This window comes from Oryx dammah, unplaced genomic scaffold (assembly GCF_014754425.2).
Source record: "Oryx dammah isolate SB20612 unplaced genomic scaffold, SCBI_Odam_1.1 HiC_scaffold_6, whole genome shotgun sequence".
Classification (NCBI taxonomy): domain Eukaryota; kingdom Metazoa; phylum Chordata; class Mammalia; order Artiodactyla; family Bovidae; genus Oryx; species Oryx dammah.
This window is the reverse complement of record NW_024070190.1, coordinates 32,028,280-32,045,561: the sequence shown is the minus strand read 5'-3', so window position 1 is coordinate 32,045,561 and position 17,282 is coordinate 32,028,280. Positions and strand designations below refer to the sequence as shown.

General features: G+C 51.2%; 1 protein-coding gene across 1 annotated transcript in view; it reads left to right on the top strand.

Annotated features, from left to right (window-relative positions):
• Nucleotides 1-17,282, top strand: part of CDH23 (cadherin related 23) — a 393,840-nt gene that overhangs the window by 181,737 nt on the left and 194,821 nt on the right. Inside the window, exons 9-10 of the mRNA XM_040242525.1 lie at nucleotides 2,886-2,998; nucleotides 4,659-4,847. Coding sequence (XP_040098459.1) covers nucleotides 2,886-2,998; nucleotides 4,659-4,847 — 302 coding nt within the window. The remainder of the gene's footprint in view (nucleotides 1-2,885; nucleotides 2,999-4,658; nucleotides 4,848-17,282) is intronic.

Here is a 17,282-nt window from a genome sequence, read left to right as displayed (position 1 = left end):
GTCGAGTGGATTAGCTAATGATGAGCAGATGAAAGCACACGTCCTCTTGTTTCCCCAACAGCAGAATTCCTAGCTTAAAAAACTCCTTTGTATCCATGCGTTTATATGCCTCCTTGCAATCCTGTCCTTCCTGCTCCATGAAGGCAGTCATACAAAAGCCTTCAGGAGGGTACCCAGGCTGCAGGACAAAGCCTTGGGCAAGGTGAAGGCTAGGGGGATGTCCCCTCCCTGGCCTGGCCCAGGTCAGAGTCTCCAAAGTCCACAGTTGGTGAATGATGAGACCCAAATGGGCTCCTCCGTCGGCAGCCTCTCCCCTGCCTTGGGCAGCCTCCGCAGTAGCTTAGAAGGATGAGCTGGGAGTGGGCCGCCTTGCTGACCAGCATGGGCCAGCTGAGAACAGCCCCTGCCTCAGTCTAAAGTTAGAGAAGGATGTTGTCTCCCCTCTTCTTTCCCCTTAGGTAATCCAAGAGAGGTCTGAGGTCCTGCTGTGTACAGATCCCTCCGAGGTGGGGAAGGGACCTAGTGGGGAGGTACAGCAGCCTCCACGGGCCGTCCTGGCGTCCACCTTGTGTACCGGGGGCTTGGATGTTAGTTCCTACGTATGGAATCAGTGTCCATCCACCCCTGCCCCAGTCCTGCCTGTCTTTCCAGTTCCAGCTCAAACATTTATTAAGTACTTATTTTGTACCAGGAACAGTGCCAAGTCTGTCGACATGTATTTTTTTTTTCCACATTCATTTAGTCCTCACAACCCTATGAGATAGATCCATTATTATCCTAATTTTAAAAATGAGACCAAGATACAGAGTGGTTAGATAAGTGGCCCAAGGTCACACAGCTAGCCAGTGGTGTGGTGTAGGGAATTAATGGCACCTCCTCCATGAAGCTTTTCTTCTTTAAGCCTTCCCCTGTGTGAACAGCCTCTTCCTGCAGCAGGAACATCATTCAACAAGGGCTACTGGTTTGTGCATGATTTATTATAGAAAGGAGATACTGATTCTTGTGGATGTCAAAGCTCTCTGACGAGGCTATAAGCGCTTCAGCGTCAGAATTCCTGGCGGAGTGACCTCTGTATCCCCCACAGTGCCAAGCACTGGGCCTGGCCATGGGATGGCCTGTCCAAGGGACTGCTGAAAATGTGAATGAATGGCAGTGAGTATTTGAATGAACCAACACACTGGTTAATGAGGAAGAGAAAGTAGTGGAATTGGGAGTTTCAGTGGCACCCCACTCCAGGACTCTTGCCTGGAGAATCCCATGGAGGAGGAGCCTGGTGGGCTGCAGTCCATGGGGTCGCGAAGAGTCGGACACGACTGAGCGACTGAGCGACTTCACTTTCATGTATTGGAGAAGGAAATGGCAACCCACCCCAGTGTTCTTGCCTGGAGAATCCCAGGGACCGGGGAGCCTGGTGGGCTGCAGTCTGTGGGGTCGCACAGAGTCGGACACGACTGAAGCGACTTAGCAGCAGCAGCAGCAGTGAACTCACAGGCTGATGGGACGGGCACAAGAGCAGGTGGGGGCTCAGGTGAGCTGGGAGCAGCCATCCTTCAGAAACTTGCTTACATCTGTGCACCCAGTACTGCCTGGGTAATTGAAGAACAGTCTTGAAAGCCTCCCACCTTCAGGGGGCTTTTAGGCTGGGTAGAAAGAGCCCAGTTACACACAGGAAGCAACTAGGGAACAAACAGAGCAGGGGCTGCAGCCTGTGGGGCTGGAGGGTCAGTAAGAGCGATTAGGACCGTCTTCCTGGAGGAGGGGGAGGAGGGGCTGACGCTGGGCAGGAGGACAGGAGGTAAGTCCGAGAGATGAGGCGGGTAATGAAAGACAAGAGGCAGGATTGGATTTGAGGACCCTGCAGAAACCACTGTGAGGGCTGGGGTGCCTATAGGGGAGCACAAAAGAAAGTTGGTGGGAAAGAGTAGGGTAAGGGTACACTTGAGCCGGTGCTATTTATGTGTGATTTTTGCCAGTACTTTAAAGGTGTATTTTAAATTTTAATAAATAGTTAAAACTTAAAATTGAAATTTGTTTCTAACGTATATTTATCATAAAAAGAAACTTTATATCACTGCCTTATAGAAAATTAGAGTAAAATAGAATAGATTAGAAAGAACAGAATAGAATAGGGAATGACCATAAAAATGAGCACAAGGAAACAAAACAAGGTTACTGCCTTTTCACAGGGGCTGCTGTAACAAATCCATAGCCTGGGTGGCTTATCAACCATAGGAATTTATTTCTCACTGTTCTGGAGGCCAGAAGCCTGAGATCAGGGTGCCAGCACAGCCAGGCGAGCCCCCGCCTCCTGGTTCACATGGCGCCTTTCTGCTAAATCCTCATATAGGAAGGGACAGGGGAGCTCTCCGGGGTCTCTTTTTTAAAGCATGAATCCCGTGCAGGATGGTTTCACCCTTGTGACCTAAGCCCAGAAGCCTCACCTGCTCACTGCACCTACTACCATCATCTTTGGAGACTGGGATTTCACCATACAGAGTCTTGGGGTACACAAGTATTTAGACGTAGCAGTAATGACTCATTACAGATCCTGAAGCCTGTTCTCTCTCTGTTAAAGAGGAAAAGAAGCAAATGTTAGGGAGGGTGTTAAAGACATATAAGCACCAAGTTAAGACTTTCCCCTTGACTCAGTCAGAGGGCCTCGAGGAAGACGGAACAGGCAGAATGTTCTCATCTTGTGATTCAGTGTCGTCTGCTGCCTGGGCCACGTGCTCTGTTGTATCCCAGGGTTCTTTTCATTGCTCCTGGAACCAGCATCCACTTTAAGTTACTGATTAGTCCTTAATGCCCAGAGGGGAACCCCGGCGCCAGCCCCCTGTCCGCCTGCCCTGGGCCCCAGTCACACCCTGAATTCTTCTCTCTCGCAGGGAATACCAACAGCATCTTTGCCCTGGACTACATCAGTGGGGCACTGACCTTGAATGGCCTGCTGGACCGGGAGAACCCCCTGTATAGCCATGGCTTCATCCTGACCGTGAAGGTGAGAGCCGGACACCTCTATCCTGGGTAAAGGGGATGCCCATGCCTTGGTGCCGGCCTCCAGCAGTGCCCAAGGTGGAGGCTCCAGGAGGCACATCACTGCTGTTCCCATACCCTGCACTGATGCCCGGGGCTTGTGCCCAGGGCCCCTGTCAGGAAGGACCAGCGCTTGTCAACACGTGGGCCTTGTCAGGGACCCTGCTGGCCATCTCAGAGCCCTTACTGATGACTGCAGAGAACTGTGGCTTTCATCCCCATCTCAGGGGATGAGGAGGCCCAGAGTGGGTGCGCACCCTCTTGTCCTTTCTGTTACCCCATGATTTCAAGTTCTCTTATAGCCAACTTGGATTCTTAGAGTTACCCCATTTCTAGGATTTTCCCCTGTTTCTAATTTTCACGGCTTCCCTGGGGGCTGTTAGCTGGTTAGGAAAGAGCAATGCAGAAGGGAGAGGCCAAAGCAGCGGTGGTCCCCACCCCAGAAGGTATGACAGACCCACAGCCCCCCACCTCCCGCAGCCCCCTGCTACTCATGGTTGGTTTTAATTAAAATCAATGACTTGCTGAGGCATTCCCTGGGAAACCCATTTAGGGTGCGGATGCTGCCTGGGCCACAGGCATCCTCCCCAGCCCCAGACTTCGATCTAGAGAGGGGGTGATACAAGGACAGAGGAGAGGGGCTCTGGGAAGAAGGCTCTTCTCTGGCATGGGAAGGATCGTGCCGCCAGCCTGGCCTTTCACTGTTCTCCTTGACTCTGAGAAGGCCTGTGGCAGCGATGGATTGATTAGCTCCGATTCTCCCACTGGCTGTGTCCTATCTTCCCGCTGTCCACATGTGGGCCAGTGGGGGAGGGCGAGCTAACACAGCCTTTCCCCATCCAATTCCAAGCCCCAGGGCGCCTCTCAGCCTCCTCTGTCTGTTCCCTTCCTCCGGAGGCGGGCAGCTCCAGTGTGAGAGAGCTGCTCCACAGTCCCAGCAACACCACCAACTCACTGTGGGACCCTGAGCTCAGCTTTTCCATCTTTCTGTAAAAGATAGTGTAGAGTGTCCCCACTTGGCTGTGAATCCCAGTCCTCTAGGAAGCTAGTAAAAGATACCTAGTCCTGAGCTTCTCACCCAGAGATTCTGGATTAGAAGGGCTGGCAATGGCTACTTGGTGGCCCAGGAACTCTGGTCCAGAGACTGGGTGCCCAGGTGTCTGAGTCCAGCTAGGACCCTCACAGTGCCTGCACGGTGTTCAGTCTATAGCAGGTGCTGAATTAAGTCTTGATTATCTGCTAGCACAAATGTTCTCAGCCTGTTTCATCATTTGCCAAATGAATAATTTGGCATCATTTCCATCCCTTTACCTCCAGATGAACCCTGAAATCTGTCTTGTCCTCTTCACCCCACCTCAACCCACTGCCTGAGTTTGACACCTACTCTGGCTGTGTGTCCTTGTATAAGTCACTTAACCTCTCTGAGTTTCAGTTTCCCCATCAGTAACGGAAATCAGTAAAATAGAGATGCTAATGGTAGAATCTTCTTCCTGGGGTTATGGTGAGGATGAGATAGGATAATTCACATAAAGTGCAGTGCCCAGCATTGAAAAAGCCTGAATGAGTGACACCTCTTATTGTGATCATGGCTCCCTTCATCCCTGGCATGTTTATTCTGTCTGTAGGGCACAGAGCTGAATGATGACCGCACCCCATCCGACGCCACAGTGACCACAACCTTCAACATCCTGGTGATTGATATCAATGACAACGCCCCAGAGTTCAACAGCTCTGAGTACAGCGTGGCCATCACTGAGCTGGCACAGGTCGGCTTTGCTCTCCCCCTCTTCATCCAGGTGGTAGACAAGGACGAGGTGAGTCCCTTAACACGCGGTATCCAGTCCTGCACCCGGCCTGGGCTGTGCAACCCTGGGGGGACACCAGGGATCTCTGGGCTCTCAGGTCCCCATCTATAAAATAGAAACAAACTTTGCCTCGTCCTCCCCTGCTACATGCTGAGAATAAATAAGCCTGCAAAAATCCCGTACAAAGTGTTTGAGCACACACCTCCAATGTATAGTTCTATTTTAGAAATTTATATATGTGATCATCGTACTAACCTAGTATGTGTGTTTTGAAACATACATGCAGAAAATAGAAATTTTTAAAGGGAGAGGCTCTTATATAAATGGTGACTTTGAAATAAGTCTTATTCCTGCTTTGGGGGTGATAACGACCCCACCTTTTCCTTGCAAGTAGTGCAAGTGCCTTCCAGAGGATCCCAGGCCACAAGGATGCCTGCACCTCTTGTCCCGGAGCCTGGAGGCTGAGGCCAGTGTCAAGAGGGAAGGGCGTGGGTCCTGAGTGAGAGAGACAGCTCTAGAGGGAGCTCCAGGAGGCGGGGGCTCCAGCTCTACCCCATGTCATGCTGCTGGCCTGGATGCCTCCCTTTGTCCTACCTCCCTTGCCCATCAGCAGTCACAGCCTTAATAGGACTTCTATTTATTACCGCTGCTCTCCCGGCCCACTGTGCTCAGGAATTCCATTAGGGTTTCCCGCCAGAGGTGCTTCTCTGCAATCACTCCTCACGTGAGGCTCTCTCACTGGCCTTACTCCAGGCCTGCGGCCCCTCTCTTGTCATCTTCTCTCAACTGTACCCAATCCCCCCAAGGATTCAGGTTCACAAGGGCAAGTCAGTGCCTGTGTGTGTGTGTGTGTACGCACATATGCCCAGTTGCATTTCTTACGTGTGTACACATATGATATGCCTTCTTCTCCCGCTGAGTCTTTTGGAACCTACCTCTCTGAGATAACTGAAGTATGTACGGAGCACCTGTTGTTTACAAGGAGCTATATTTGATGACTTAAGGAGATCCAGGAAGTGGGATCTTTGGTCCCTGCCCCATGGGGCCAAATGTGTTTATGCAAATATAATATGTAATTTTAAAACATATGCCATAATGTAGAAAGTTTAAATGGTGGAGATAAACAGGTATAAAAATAGGTTCAGACATGTTCTCACTCCCCATGGATCATGCTGTATTCCCTGGGAGAGCAGACCCCCTTTAGAGACTGCTGTGTGAATGAGAACCTCAGGAGAAAGTCCCATTTTTGGTTTCAGGCTGATAATAATGCCCCAGGGAAGAGAGACACCAGAAACAGTGTGGTCCAGGGTCCAGTAACCGTAGGCAGTGAGGCTCCAGAGCTCAGCTGAGGGGGAGGCAGGCAGAGACTAGAGGGTCAGGAAAGACTCTGCCCTAAGAGGGGGACTCGGGCTAAGCCTTGGGGTAAAAATCAGGTGGTAAAAAAGTACTCAGGAGGACAGGGGGCCAGGCTGTGGCCCCCAGAGAGGAGCGGAGGGAGAAAGCTGTACATAGGTCAAGGGAACAGGCAGTAACCTGTGCAACTGATCAGGGATTGTGGAGTAGCCTGCTGGGAAGGTGGGCTGGGACACAGACCTTGGGGAGCCTTGAGTGCCAAGCCAAGGAATCAGCTTGGGCCTGTGTTCAGGGCCAAACCTGCCATTTATTAGCTCCGTGACCCTGGATGACTCGTTAACCCTTTCTAAGCCTCACTTTGCTCACTTGTGTAATAAAAAACAGTCAATTTCTATCACAGGAACAAATTAACTCTGCAAGAGAGTTTATTCTCCCTCGGACTGCTTGTCCAGCCAGGGTAGGCAGGGAGAGCCCCTCGGTGTGGTCACTTAGGTGCACACTCTGCAGGATTAGGGTTGCGGCAGGAGGCAGCCACAGGGTTAAGCACTGACTCTTCTTTGCTTCATCTCAGAAGTGTGACTTCTGCTGAAGGCCCATTACCCAGCGCTAGATATGTGCCCCCACCTTGCTACCCGAAGGCCGGGGGATAGAGGTAAGCGGCTAATTATTTGTGTCTGCCACAAAGGACAGCACAAGGTGTGTGGAGAGGAGGAGATCAGCTGATAGTGTGTAGGACTTGGCATGTGCCGGCCACACCCAGATGTTCACCATATGGGTGCAGGGGGCACCACCCCCAGCAGGGCCCGCTCACCTCGACTTGTGGGATTTCAAGGTTACACTGCGCCCTTGGGTTTTACCTCAGGCTCCCTTCCCGGGAATCCTGTCTAAAGCACCTGCAGGAATGCTGACGGCAGGGGTCCTGATCCGTTGGGGTTTGGCCAGTGTCTCTAACAGAAAAGGACTGGCCTCCTTCCCACAAAGTCACACTTCTCCTGGGCACAGCAAGGTGCAGGGAGAGAGGAGGAGAGGCAGCCCAGACCATCCCACCCTAAGGCCACCTCCAGTTGACCTTAAGTGGAGGAGGAAACTGGGCCCTCCTCCAGTGTCCCAGTAGGGCTGCACCCAGACCACCCCAGATGTAGTCCTGGGCTGGTTCCTAAATAAGAAGGAGAGAGAAATTGCTGTCTCAGTTGCCGTGCTCTTTTGTAGCTCCCATTTCTTCTCCACTCTCCAAACCTCTGAAGGGTGGGGGTTAGATCTGCCCAGGTGAGTGTTCCCAAAGCCTGGTCTTGGGTGCTGATGGTCAGGGCTCAGGTTCCCAGCATGGAGTAATCAGCCACAGGGCCAGCAGGAACACAAGACAGAGGCCGCTGGCACGCACAGCGTGGCCCAAGTGTCCCAAGTCTGGAGAAAATCAGAGAACCTCAAAGAGGAAGCAAGAGCTGTTGTAAAGGATTTGTCATTCCTCTGACTTCTCTTGCTGAGGGGAGACTCCCATCTGTTGGGATTTGTGTCTGGGTTGAAAGTGACTCTGGATTTGCTAGGTATGGCAGGAGAATGTTTATCGAGCAGACCTGGAGAGGGGAGAATGAGGAGAGCTCACGTCCCTTTGTCATAGATTCTCCAGGACATGATTCTCCCTTGCACTCACCATGCTTGTGATTTTGCAGTTACTGTTGTAGTAATCTCAAGAGTGTCTGTCTCCCCGCTAGACTGAATGACCCATGGGTAGGAGCAGGTCTGTTTGCTCACCAGTGTAACCACCCAGTGCCTCATACTCTGCCTGGCACTTGGGAGGCACTGCAAAAATATATTTTGGTTGAGTTGAAAGCGCGATTGAATGATAAAAGAAGCAATGAAGTAGCCCAAGGCTTTATCCAAACTGAATCATCGTCAGTACCCATATGCTGAAGCCCAAATTCAACTGAGTTTGTGTAGGAAGGTGAGCCAAGAGGTCCACTGTGGGGCAGTAGAGGGTGCTGACTGAAAGGGAAGGAGGAGGCAGTTTAACCTCTCAGTCAGGCCTTTGTGGCAGTTCCTAAGAAGGATGCTAACCTAATTCACAAAGACTAGATAATGCCTGCCATCACCTCCAGATTCTGCTCAGCCTCTTGCTGAACCTTGGGCTCTGCCAGACCCTTCAAATGCACCTAAAGGTGCTTGAAAGAGACCCTTTCTCGGTCCCAAGGACTCCATCTCCATTGTCAGGTCTCAGTAATTTCCTCCCCTTTGTCCAGCTATAGAAAACACAGAAAAGCCAGAGGAGAAAGGGATAGGGTGGGCTGAAACCAACAGCCACCCATTTGCACCTTGTGACAGTTGAGATGCAAATAGATGGTTGTAATGCAAATCACACAAAAAAGTCTCTAGGCACAGGCCCCAGGAGTCAGCCTTGGTATAGGAGCTCATCTCTGAGTTTCAAATTAAAGGCTGCGGCAGCCTCATTCCACCAGCTGGGCGTTCTCTTGTCTCCTTGCTATTCTCTTGGAAGCCACAGGAAATAACTACACACTTACCTGCTTGGATTCCTACCACATTGTTGCCCGCTCCCCTGCCCTCGACATGATCTCTGCTATTTCTTCACTTTGGTCAACTTTTCCTCTCCTAATCATGCCTGCAGCCCTCCCCAAGTCCTGCCTACAGCTGAGCTAGACACAGGCTGTCGTGTTTTCCCATCTGCATTGATTGGGAGGGTTGGAAGTTTCTGTTCACTTGTCCTAAAAAACCACTCTTCTATCTGCATTCTGACCCTGAAGGGTTGGGGACTGAAGGCAGGGAGTGTGAAAGCCCATCCATGCAGCTGGCTGCTTTACAAATTCCAGCAAAGGGGTTCTTAAAAAAATATTGTTTCTGCAGTATGCACGACCCTACCCAGTTGACTGGGCTAAAAATGGAGAATTCTTCTTGCATACTTGTCAGTAGAAATACCGTCCATGTTACATCCTGCCTTTCTTCTCAGGGGTTGGGGGCATTTGATCCACTTTACTTCTGACCCACAGCTTCTTAGAACAGAATTGCTACTGTGCTTAAGAATATGTTTGCAGGAGAGAGGGCTTGGAGTGTAGGGTGGGGTGCCAATATCCTGCCCAGAGAGGTCTCTACTGCCCGGCCCTGGGAATTATAGTCATTAAAGAATGGCCTTCAGACCTCGTTGGCCATCCTCTGCCCCTGGCATTTCTAAGGGAACATATTGAAATATACACAGGTGGGGAATGACTCATTCATTCAGTCAGCAGACGTTATTATGCACCTACTGTGTGCTCACCACTGGAGAAATGGTGCTGAAGATGTGGTCCCTGCCCTCCAAGAGCTTCTGTTTCATTCTAGTGGGGAAGCTAGAGGAGTAGGCACCAACATCACTGCAGGCAGGACTGAGGGTCAGGAAGTCAGGAAACAAGCTGGGTGATGGGTGGTGGATAGAGGGACTACTTTTGGTTCAGGAGTCCTAGAAGGCTTTCCCAAAAGGTGCTCTTGGGGCTGCAGTTCAGTGATATGGAGGGGTCAGCCATACAGAGTTGCAGAGGGTGCTCCCCTGCAAGGGCAGAGGTCCCCTACAAGGGATCCAACCTTGTAGGGATTTCCAAGGAGCAGAGGAGAAGCTGGTGGGGTGGTCCAGGGAGCTTGAGTGAGCAGCAGGAGGTGAGGCTGGTGCTATCATCAGGGGCCAGGCCAGGCCTGCCAGCCACGGGAAGGTGCTCTTCCCTGACTGTGAGCATGGAGGGGAACCAGCTGACATGCTCTGAGTCATGTTTGTTAGGGAGCTCCCTGATGGCTATGTGGAAAATGGAGGGCTGGCAGGGGCCACGGGCGGAAACAGAGAAACACCGCACAGAAAACGCCCCCACCTCCACTGCCCACTGTTCCAGCTGGCAGATGCATCCTGGAGTCTGACTTGAGGCTCTCCTGCCCTTTAGCCAGTTTCCTGTTAAGTGTTTGCAAGAAGCCACAGGGCCCCAGACCCATTATAATGAAACCTAAAAAATCTAGAAGAAATGCCTCCAGAGCACTTCTCAGGAGGACACTTCAGTGGCGATCTCAGTCTTTATGACAGAGGCTCCCCCGTGTTCAAGTTGACCTGGCGTTTTGAACTCTGGCCATAGCCCTCTGCTAGCAGACCTGCCTGGACTGCCCAGGAAAGATGGTGGTAGAGCGAGCAGGGAAGCCAGGGCCCACGCCTCCTCACAGAGGGATTCCAGGCCAGCCTTGTCCTCTCTCTGTGCCTCAGTGACCACCTCTGGGAAACCATGGGTTGGACCAGTGAGCCTTAAGACTATAAACCCTAACATTCTTTTTTGTCCAAGAGGACCTGGGTGGGAAGAGGGAGGGTGCCTCCCGAAGCTTCCCTAACCACCCCGCACCATTTCCCAACGTTGGCCCATCCTCTCTCCCCTGTTCTTGCCCCAGTCTGCTCCCCTCTGGGTACATAGGCCCGGTACCTCTGTGGGCCTCATTGCCCGCCCCCAGCCTCTTCCCCCTACCAACATTCTTCTTTATTTGATACTATCTGGGGTATCCATTTACAGGTTAGGAAGAAAGAGCCAATTAGAGTTAAAAAATAAGGGCTTCAAAGCCAGACTACCTGGGTTCAAACCCTAACACTGCCTCTTTTGTTCTGTGTAACCTTAGGAGACTTGTTTATCCTCATGGATTCAGCTTTATTATCTGCAAAATGGAGGCACTACAGTTTGAAGTCTCATCAGTGGGGTAGACGCACTGCCTGGGACCCTTTCCCAACTGGGACTCCACATTGCTGTTAACATGAGACTTCCCAGCGCTGTTCAAGTCTAGATATAGTTGTCACCTCAATCTGGTGATATATATGCTTTTACATCTCCCTATTATTTTTACTTCTTTTCTCTTAATGACTGTATATTGAAATTAAGTCAAATAATCTATAGAAGTTGAAACTGTTGGCAAAAAATGGAGGCGGTAATAATACCTACCTCTTAGAACCGTTATGAGGATTAAATGGGCTTATATGTGTATTTCGGAGAAGGCAATGGCACCCCACTCCAGTACTCTTGCCTGGAGAATCCCAGGGACGGGGAGCCTGGTGGTCTGCCGTCTCTGGGGTCACACAGAGTTGGACACGACTGAAGGGACTTAGCAGTACCAGCATATGTGTATTTAGATGTGCCTGGCCATAAAAAACACTCTTAAAATCCTAAAAATTCTTACTCCCTGCCCTGGAAGATACGTGTATTATTGTGTCATTTCTAGGGAAAAGGAAGTTGAGGTTCGGAGAAGTTAAGGGGCTTCCCTGAGGTGGCACAGCCAATGGGTCTCAGAGCTTGGCCTTAAACATCCCTGTGCTTCTTGTTTGTGCTTCGGGGCTCCCCGTTTACAGCCAGGGCTCCCCATTCTCAGAGATCTGGTCCCACCAGAGCAGGCGGGTCCCGTACCTCCAACCTGGCTGGCAGGAAGGTAAGGGGGAGGCGAGACGCTGAGGGTGGCTGTACTGCAGGGGTGAACAGGGACACATCTGGCAGGAGCTAATTCCTGTTTCGGGCAGGAGATGACACAGTTCATTTGTTTGAGGGACACAGGAGAAAAAAACCAGCATTACCCACCTCCCCAAGGAGAAAACATCACAGAACAAACAAGTAAAAGAAAGCAAATGATGAGGAGAACCATATTCCAGAATACTGGGTTTATTTGTAGGGATGAGGCGGGGGATGGGGGGGGGAGTAGTGAGGAGAGATTGCTCTCATTCTCCTGTCCGTCTTGGCTTTATTTTTATCTATCACCCTCATTTTCCATTCCACATATGTTCCAGGCCTGTCAGCGAGCCCAGTCCATAACCTTGTATTTATTTAAATTCATTTTCTCATTCGCTGCTGTTAGTTGGCCTGTCCAACCTGCAATTCTTCTGGCCCTTCTCCCCACACAGCCCTGCAGGGTTGCAGTGCTGGCCCCTCAAGGCCCTCCCAGACTTCCTTTCAGTCCAAGGGTTCTTAATCCAGGAGTGGGAGCCCACTGACTCTCCAAGGCATCCTTGACCCTGGATGGAGAAAAATCTGCATCTTTATTTTTGCTCACCTCTACCTGAACTTCTGAGATCTCTTTGATTATGAAATAGAAACAAATCACAGCAGCCTTAGGAGGAGTACCTGTGACTCTGAGCCCAAGAGAAATCTCACATATTTTCATGTCACATTACACGTGTCACAAGGATCTCAAAATACCATTTACACTCATCACTACTTTGAAATTACAGCATATATTAGACCCGCTGCCAAATCTTATTGTTTCATGCATTAAGAAGCATGTAACTGTACTATAATACTTTTAAAGTACTTCAATAACTGTGTTTCAAGATAATTAATCAACATTGTGGTCCTTTGTATTTTATTTTATGCAAATAAAATGTTATTCTCTTGAAGGGGGTCCGTGGGCTTTACCAAGCCTCCAGAGGGTCCATGGCACAAAAAAGATGGAAGACCCCTCCCCTTAATTCCTGTCCTCAGTAACTGCCACCCTTCAGCCCAGCTTCCTCCTCAGGCATTGGCTGTAAGACCAACCTTCCACTGGTTCTCAGAGTTGCCATCCTGAACTGAATATCCATTTAGGGTGAGGTGGGTGAGAACGAGGAGGCCATTTTCTCCATGTCACACATTCAGCTGAGTGTCCATTTTCCAGCTGTAGAGCTTCCAGGCCACTGTTCACCCAGGCCCCATAAATCCACCCACCGGCATCTACTTTGCAGTAGAGGCACAGGAAATATGCGTCCCTGGCACCTCAGGGAGTGATCCCAGCTATCTTGAGCTCTCCCTACCTGCCAGTATGACCCAAGGCACAGACCTCTGCTTCCCTATTTTCCAAAGCAATTTGAGCTAGAAACCAAACTCTAGAAGCACTGAAGAGAGATGGGGGGTCGGGGGGAGGGAAGGGAGGGGCAGACTGCCGGCATCCATGGAGGCAGATGTAGGTTTTGCTCCCTGTGGGTGTGTGATTATCCGGTCATCCAGGCCCTTCTTTCCCCTCCATTAGGGAGATAACTGGGATCTGGGAAATCACCCACCTCCCACCGAATCCCCAGGGGATATAAGGGCAGTAGATGGAGTACCTCCAACATTCCGATGCCTCAGCCAGTTCGTGACTTCATCGCTGAAGCAAAGCAGCCAGAAGGGAGGGGTTGGGTGATCTGGCCCAGGGAAGGACCAAGACCAGGCCCATGGAGAAGAGGAGGCCAGCCTAACCCCTCTCCCCCCAGCCAGGTGGCCGTCCCGCTGCTCCTCTCAAAGGTTTTCTGCCGGTTCTGTCGCAGAGCAGGGGTTAAGCATCCCCACAAAGCACAGTCAGCACAGCTGGGACCTGGGTGAACACTGCCTCTGCAGCGGGCAGGGGTCTGTCTGCATGACCTCGGCCCTGTCCTGGCTTCAGTGCACATTCCGAGGGTTCCTCTCTCAAGATTTAGGCTCTCCAGGAAAACATCTGTTGACTTCAAAGCAAAGCCACTCTGAAAGGGAGGCCAGGGGGAGCAGGGCGGCCCCATTAGTGCTTTTTCCCATTAATTTCTCCCCAGTTGCCTTGGCCGAGGTTCTTATTATGACGATGATGATTATTAGGATTTTTCTGTGCGTGGCTGCATCCTGTGGTGTGATTCCTCTCAGCATAGCTAAGCTCTATGCTCTCCCAGGACCAGAGGGTATCGTCAGCGTGATTCAGACACCTCCTAATTTAGTCTCACTGTAAATCTAATTAGCATGCTATTTACACCAGGCCCCTTAGCTTTGGCGGTGGTGTGAAGCAGTGCCAGCACCCCTACTTCACTCCTCCCCACCCCAGTACCTGTGGCTCTGAAGTCCCCGCCAGCCGCTGGAGGTCATCGTCGATGTTGTATCTGGGGGACTGCTCCCCTCTCACTCAGCTCCCTTCCCCATACCCACACTTCCCCTTGGAAAGTATCGTTTTAGTCTGAGAGTCGTGCTGCCTAAAAGCAGCAGCTGGCCTCCCTGAAGACCCCCACCCAGATCAGAAGCAGAACTAACAACCTTCATCCTATCTCCATTGCTGCTTGGCTGGGTCATGCCCACTCTGGTGCCCCTTCACCATGGGCCCTGGTGAGCCCAGCCTCATTCCAAATCGTGGTTTCTAACTCCCACCCTCCCCCGCCTGCCCCATTCGCCACCCCACATCACGGCCCCAGTAGCAGTTGGTGGTTGTCTTGTTCATCCCCAACTTGAAGGGTAGGGGTAAGCACAGTGCACTGTGGCTGGTGACCCCCCATCACCGTGATCATGGGCTGGGAAAACTTGTCAGCAGGCATAGGGAGCGCAGGGCCCCACAGGGCAGCTGCGGTGAGGCTGGCCGCCATGGAGGGCAGGGAGCCCTTCACCTGCTTTCCTCTCTCCCGAGGGGAGAATGGTGCAGGAGTGGGGTGGGAGAGGGTAGGAGGCCTTCAATGCCAGGCAGGGTTTCGTGGCTGTATCGCCACTGTCCATGAAGGCCTGGGGGGGACCTTTCCTCCTTCCTCTCTAGGCCTTAGTTTCCCCAGTGAATTTGAAAAAAGAATTGGAAGTGAGAGAAGTTTTTGAGATGCGTATTGCCGAATGCACACGTCCCAGGTTGGAAAGATGTTCTGGCACAGAGCAGAGCATGTTTCCTCTCTTTCATCCTGATGAGGGCCCAGAGCCTGGCGTCAGCAGGCACATGTCACCTCTGCTCCTCTTACATGAGCTCGATGGGCTCGGAGAGGAACCTTCCACGTGAGGTCACAGAGCAGGCACACTGCGGCTAGCGAAGTTTGCTGTGGAGTGAGCGCCCAGGCCAAGGGCAGGAGAGGGATGCCCCAGAGCAGCTCCCACATTGAGTGGAAGGCAGGAATTGATCATTTGTTCATTTATTCAGCAAGTATTTGTTGAACACCTACTGCGTCCCACGTGCTTTTCTGGGCCCTGTTCGTAAGTGAGCACACAGCCGAAGTCCAGCCCTTGGGCAGGAGAAGACTAAAGAAGCAAATCGATGTATATTATTATATGTCAAGTGGTGAGAGGAGCCATGGAAAAAAAGTCAGCAGCGTGAGGGGCCTGAGGGAGTGCTGGGGAGGAGAAGGGGTCAGAGGAAGTCTCTCCAATAAGATGATGTTTGTGGAGAGACCTCAGTGAAGCGGGGGTGAGCTTTGTGGATATTTGGAGGAAGAGCATTCCCAGCAGAGGGAGGAGCTGGTGTGGTGGCTGTGAAGCAGCAGTGTGGCTGCAGGTTGAGGAGGCCCGTGGGTAGCGCAGCAGGCGGACAGGCCTGGCTGTTGTCAGGGCTCAGGCTCAGCAGGAAGGCAGTGAGCAGCGAAAGAGAGACTTGATCTGACTAAAGTTTTTCAAGAGGACAGACTCTGAAAACAACACAAATGCCCAGCACCTGATGAGTGGACAAACAAATGTGGCATACAGTGAAATATTGTAGCTGTTATAGTAATGAAGTTCTGATCCACGATGTAACACAGAGCCTGGAAAACAGGAGGCTAGGTGAAAGAAGCCAGATGCAAAAAGTCACCTCGTGGGTGATTCCATTTCCATGAAGTGTCTAAAATAGGCAAATCCGTAGGGACAGAAGGCACACTAGTGGTCTCAGGGGCTGAGGGAAAGGAAAGGAAGAGGGATTGTTTATAGTTCAGGATTTCCTTTCAGGGTGATAAAAATATTTTAGAACTAGATATAGGTGGTAGTTGTACAGTATCGCAAATATACTCAAAACCACTGAACTGCACACATTAAAAAGGCTAAAGTGATCAATTGTATCTCAATTCAAAAACTATAAGAATGTGCTGGCTGCCTGGGTTCATAGACAAAGCAGAGCAGGGCCATTCCTAGGAGGGAAAGGCAGTAAGATGTGTGCAGGGGTAGGGAGTGTACAGCTCCAGGGCCTGTTCTGAAGGGAGAGGATTTTCTGGGGTGGAGAGGGGGATGAGGGTCACTGGACTATAAAGAAAGCTGAGCACTGAAGAATTGATGCTTTTGAACAGTGGTGTTGGAGAAGACTCCTGAGACTCTCTTGGACTGCAAGGAGATCTAACCAGTCCATCCTAAAGGAAATCAGTCCTGAATATTCATTGGAAGGACTGATGCTGAAGCTGAAACTCCAATAATTTGGCCACCTGATGCAAAGAACTGACTCATTTGATAAGACCCTGATGCTGGGGAAGATTGAAGGCAGGAGGAAAAGGGGATGGGACAGAGGATGGGATGGCTGGATGGCATCACAGACTCGATAGACATGAGTTTGAGCAAGCTCCGGGAGTTGGTGATGGATAGGGAGGCCTGGCGTGCTGCAGTCTATGGGGTTGCAAAGAATCGGACACAACCGAGCCACTGAACTGAACTGAACTGAGAATGACTGCAGGAGCTCCTTGAGCAATTAGGAGCCTGGAGTTTTACTTCCTGAGACGGTGAAGCAGTAGCTTTGGTAAGGAGAAGGCAGAAGCTATAGGTTAGCCTTCAACACGTTAGGTTTGACCTGCTTGTTAGCATTCAAATAGAAGTGCCAGGAAGCCAAGTAGGAAACAGGAGCATTGCCAGCGTCTGAATTGTAGTTAAAGTCACAGGTCTAACTGGGCTTACCTAGGAAAGGGGTATAGGTAAACTAGAGAGCCGGGCTGGGGGCCACGCAGCCGGAGGGCACCTCAGAGTTAGGGGAGATGAGAGTGAACCAGCAGAGACACTGAGAAGGAACCACCCCTGAGGGAGGAGGACGACCAAGAGGGAGCACCAAAGGACAGGAGACCGATTGAGGCAGTGGAGCGGAGAGGGAGCAGGCAGCTGCCTGAGCGGCTACCAGTAGTCCCCAATTAGCATATGTGTCTGTGTTTACTTCTCTCTTTTCAGCATAAGGACTCTTAATTACCCTCATTAGGGAAGGCCCAGATCCACTAACATTTACTGAGCAAGCCCACCCGGCTTTGTTTTTTTCTTTTTCATCCACTTAACTGTCTTCTCGAGTCCACCTTCAAAGCCCTCCCCAGTACACCAGGATGGCCTGCCTCTTAGAGGGATGCGGGGCTTCCTCTCCTAGCTCCGCATCCGGGCAGACATGCTAACTCATCCTACAGGAACGGGAGTGTGCTGAAATACACAGGGTACCGAGGTGAAGTGAGAG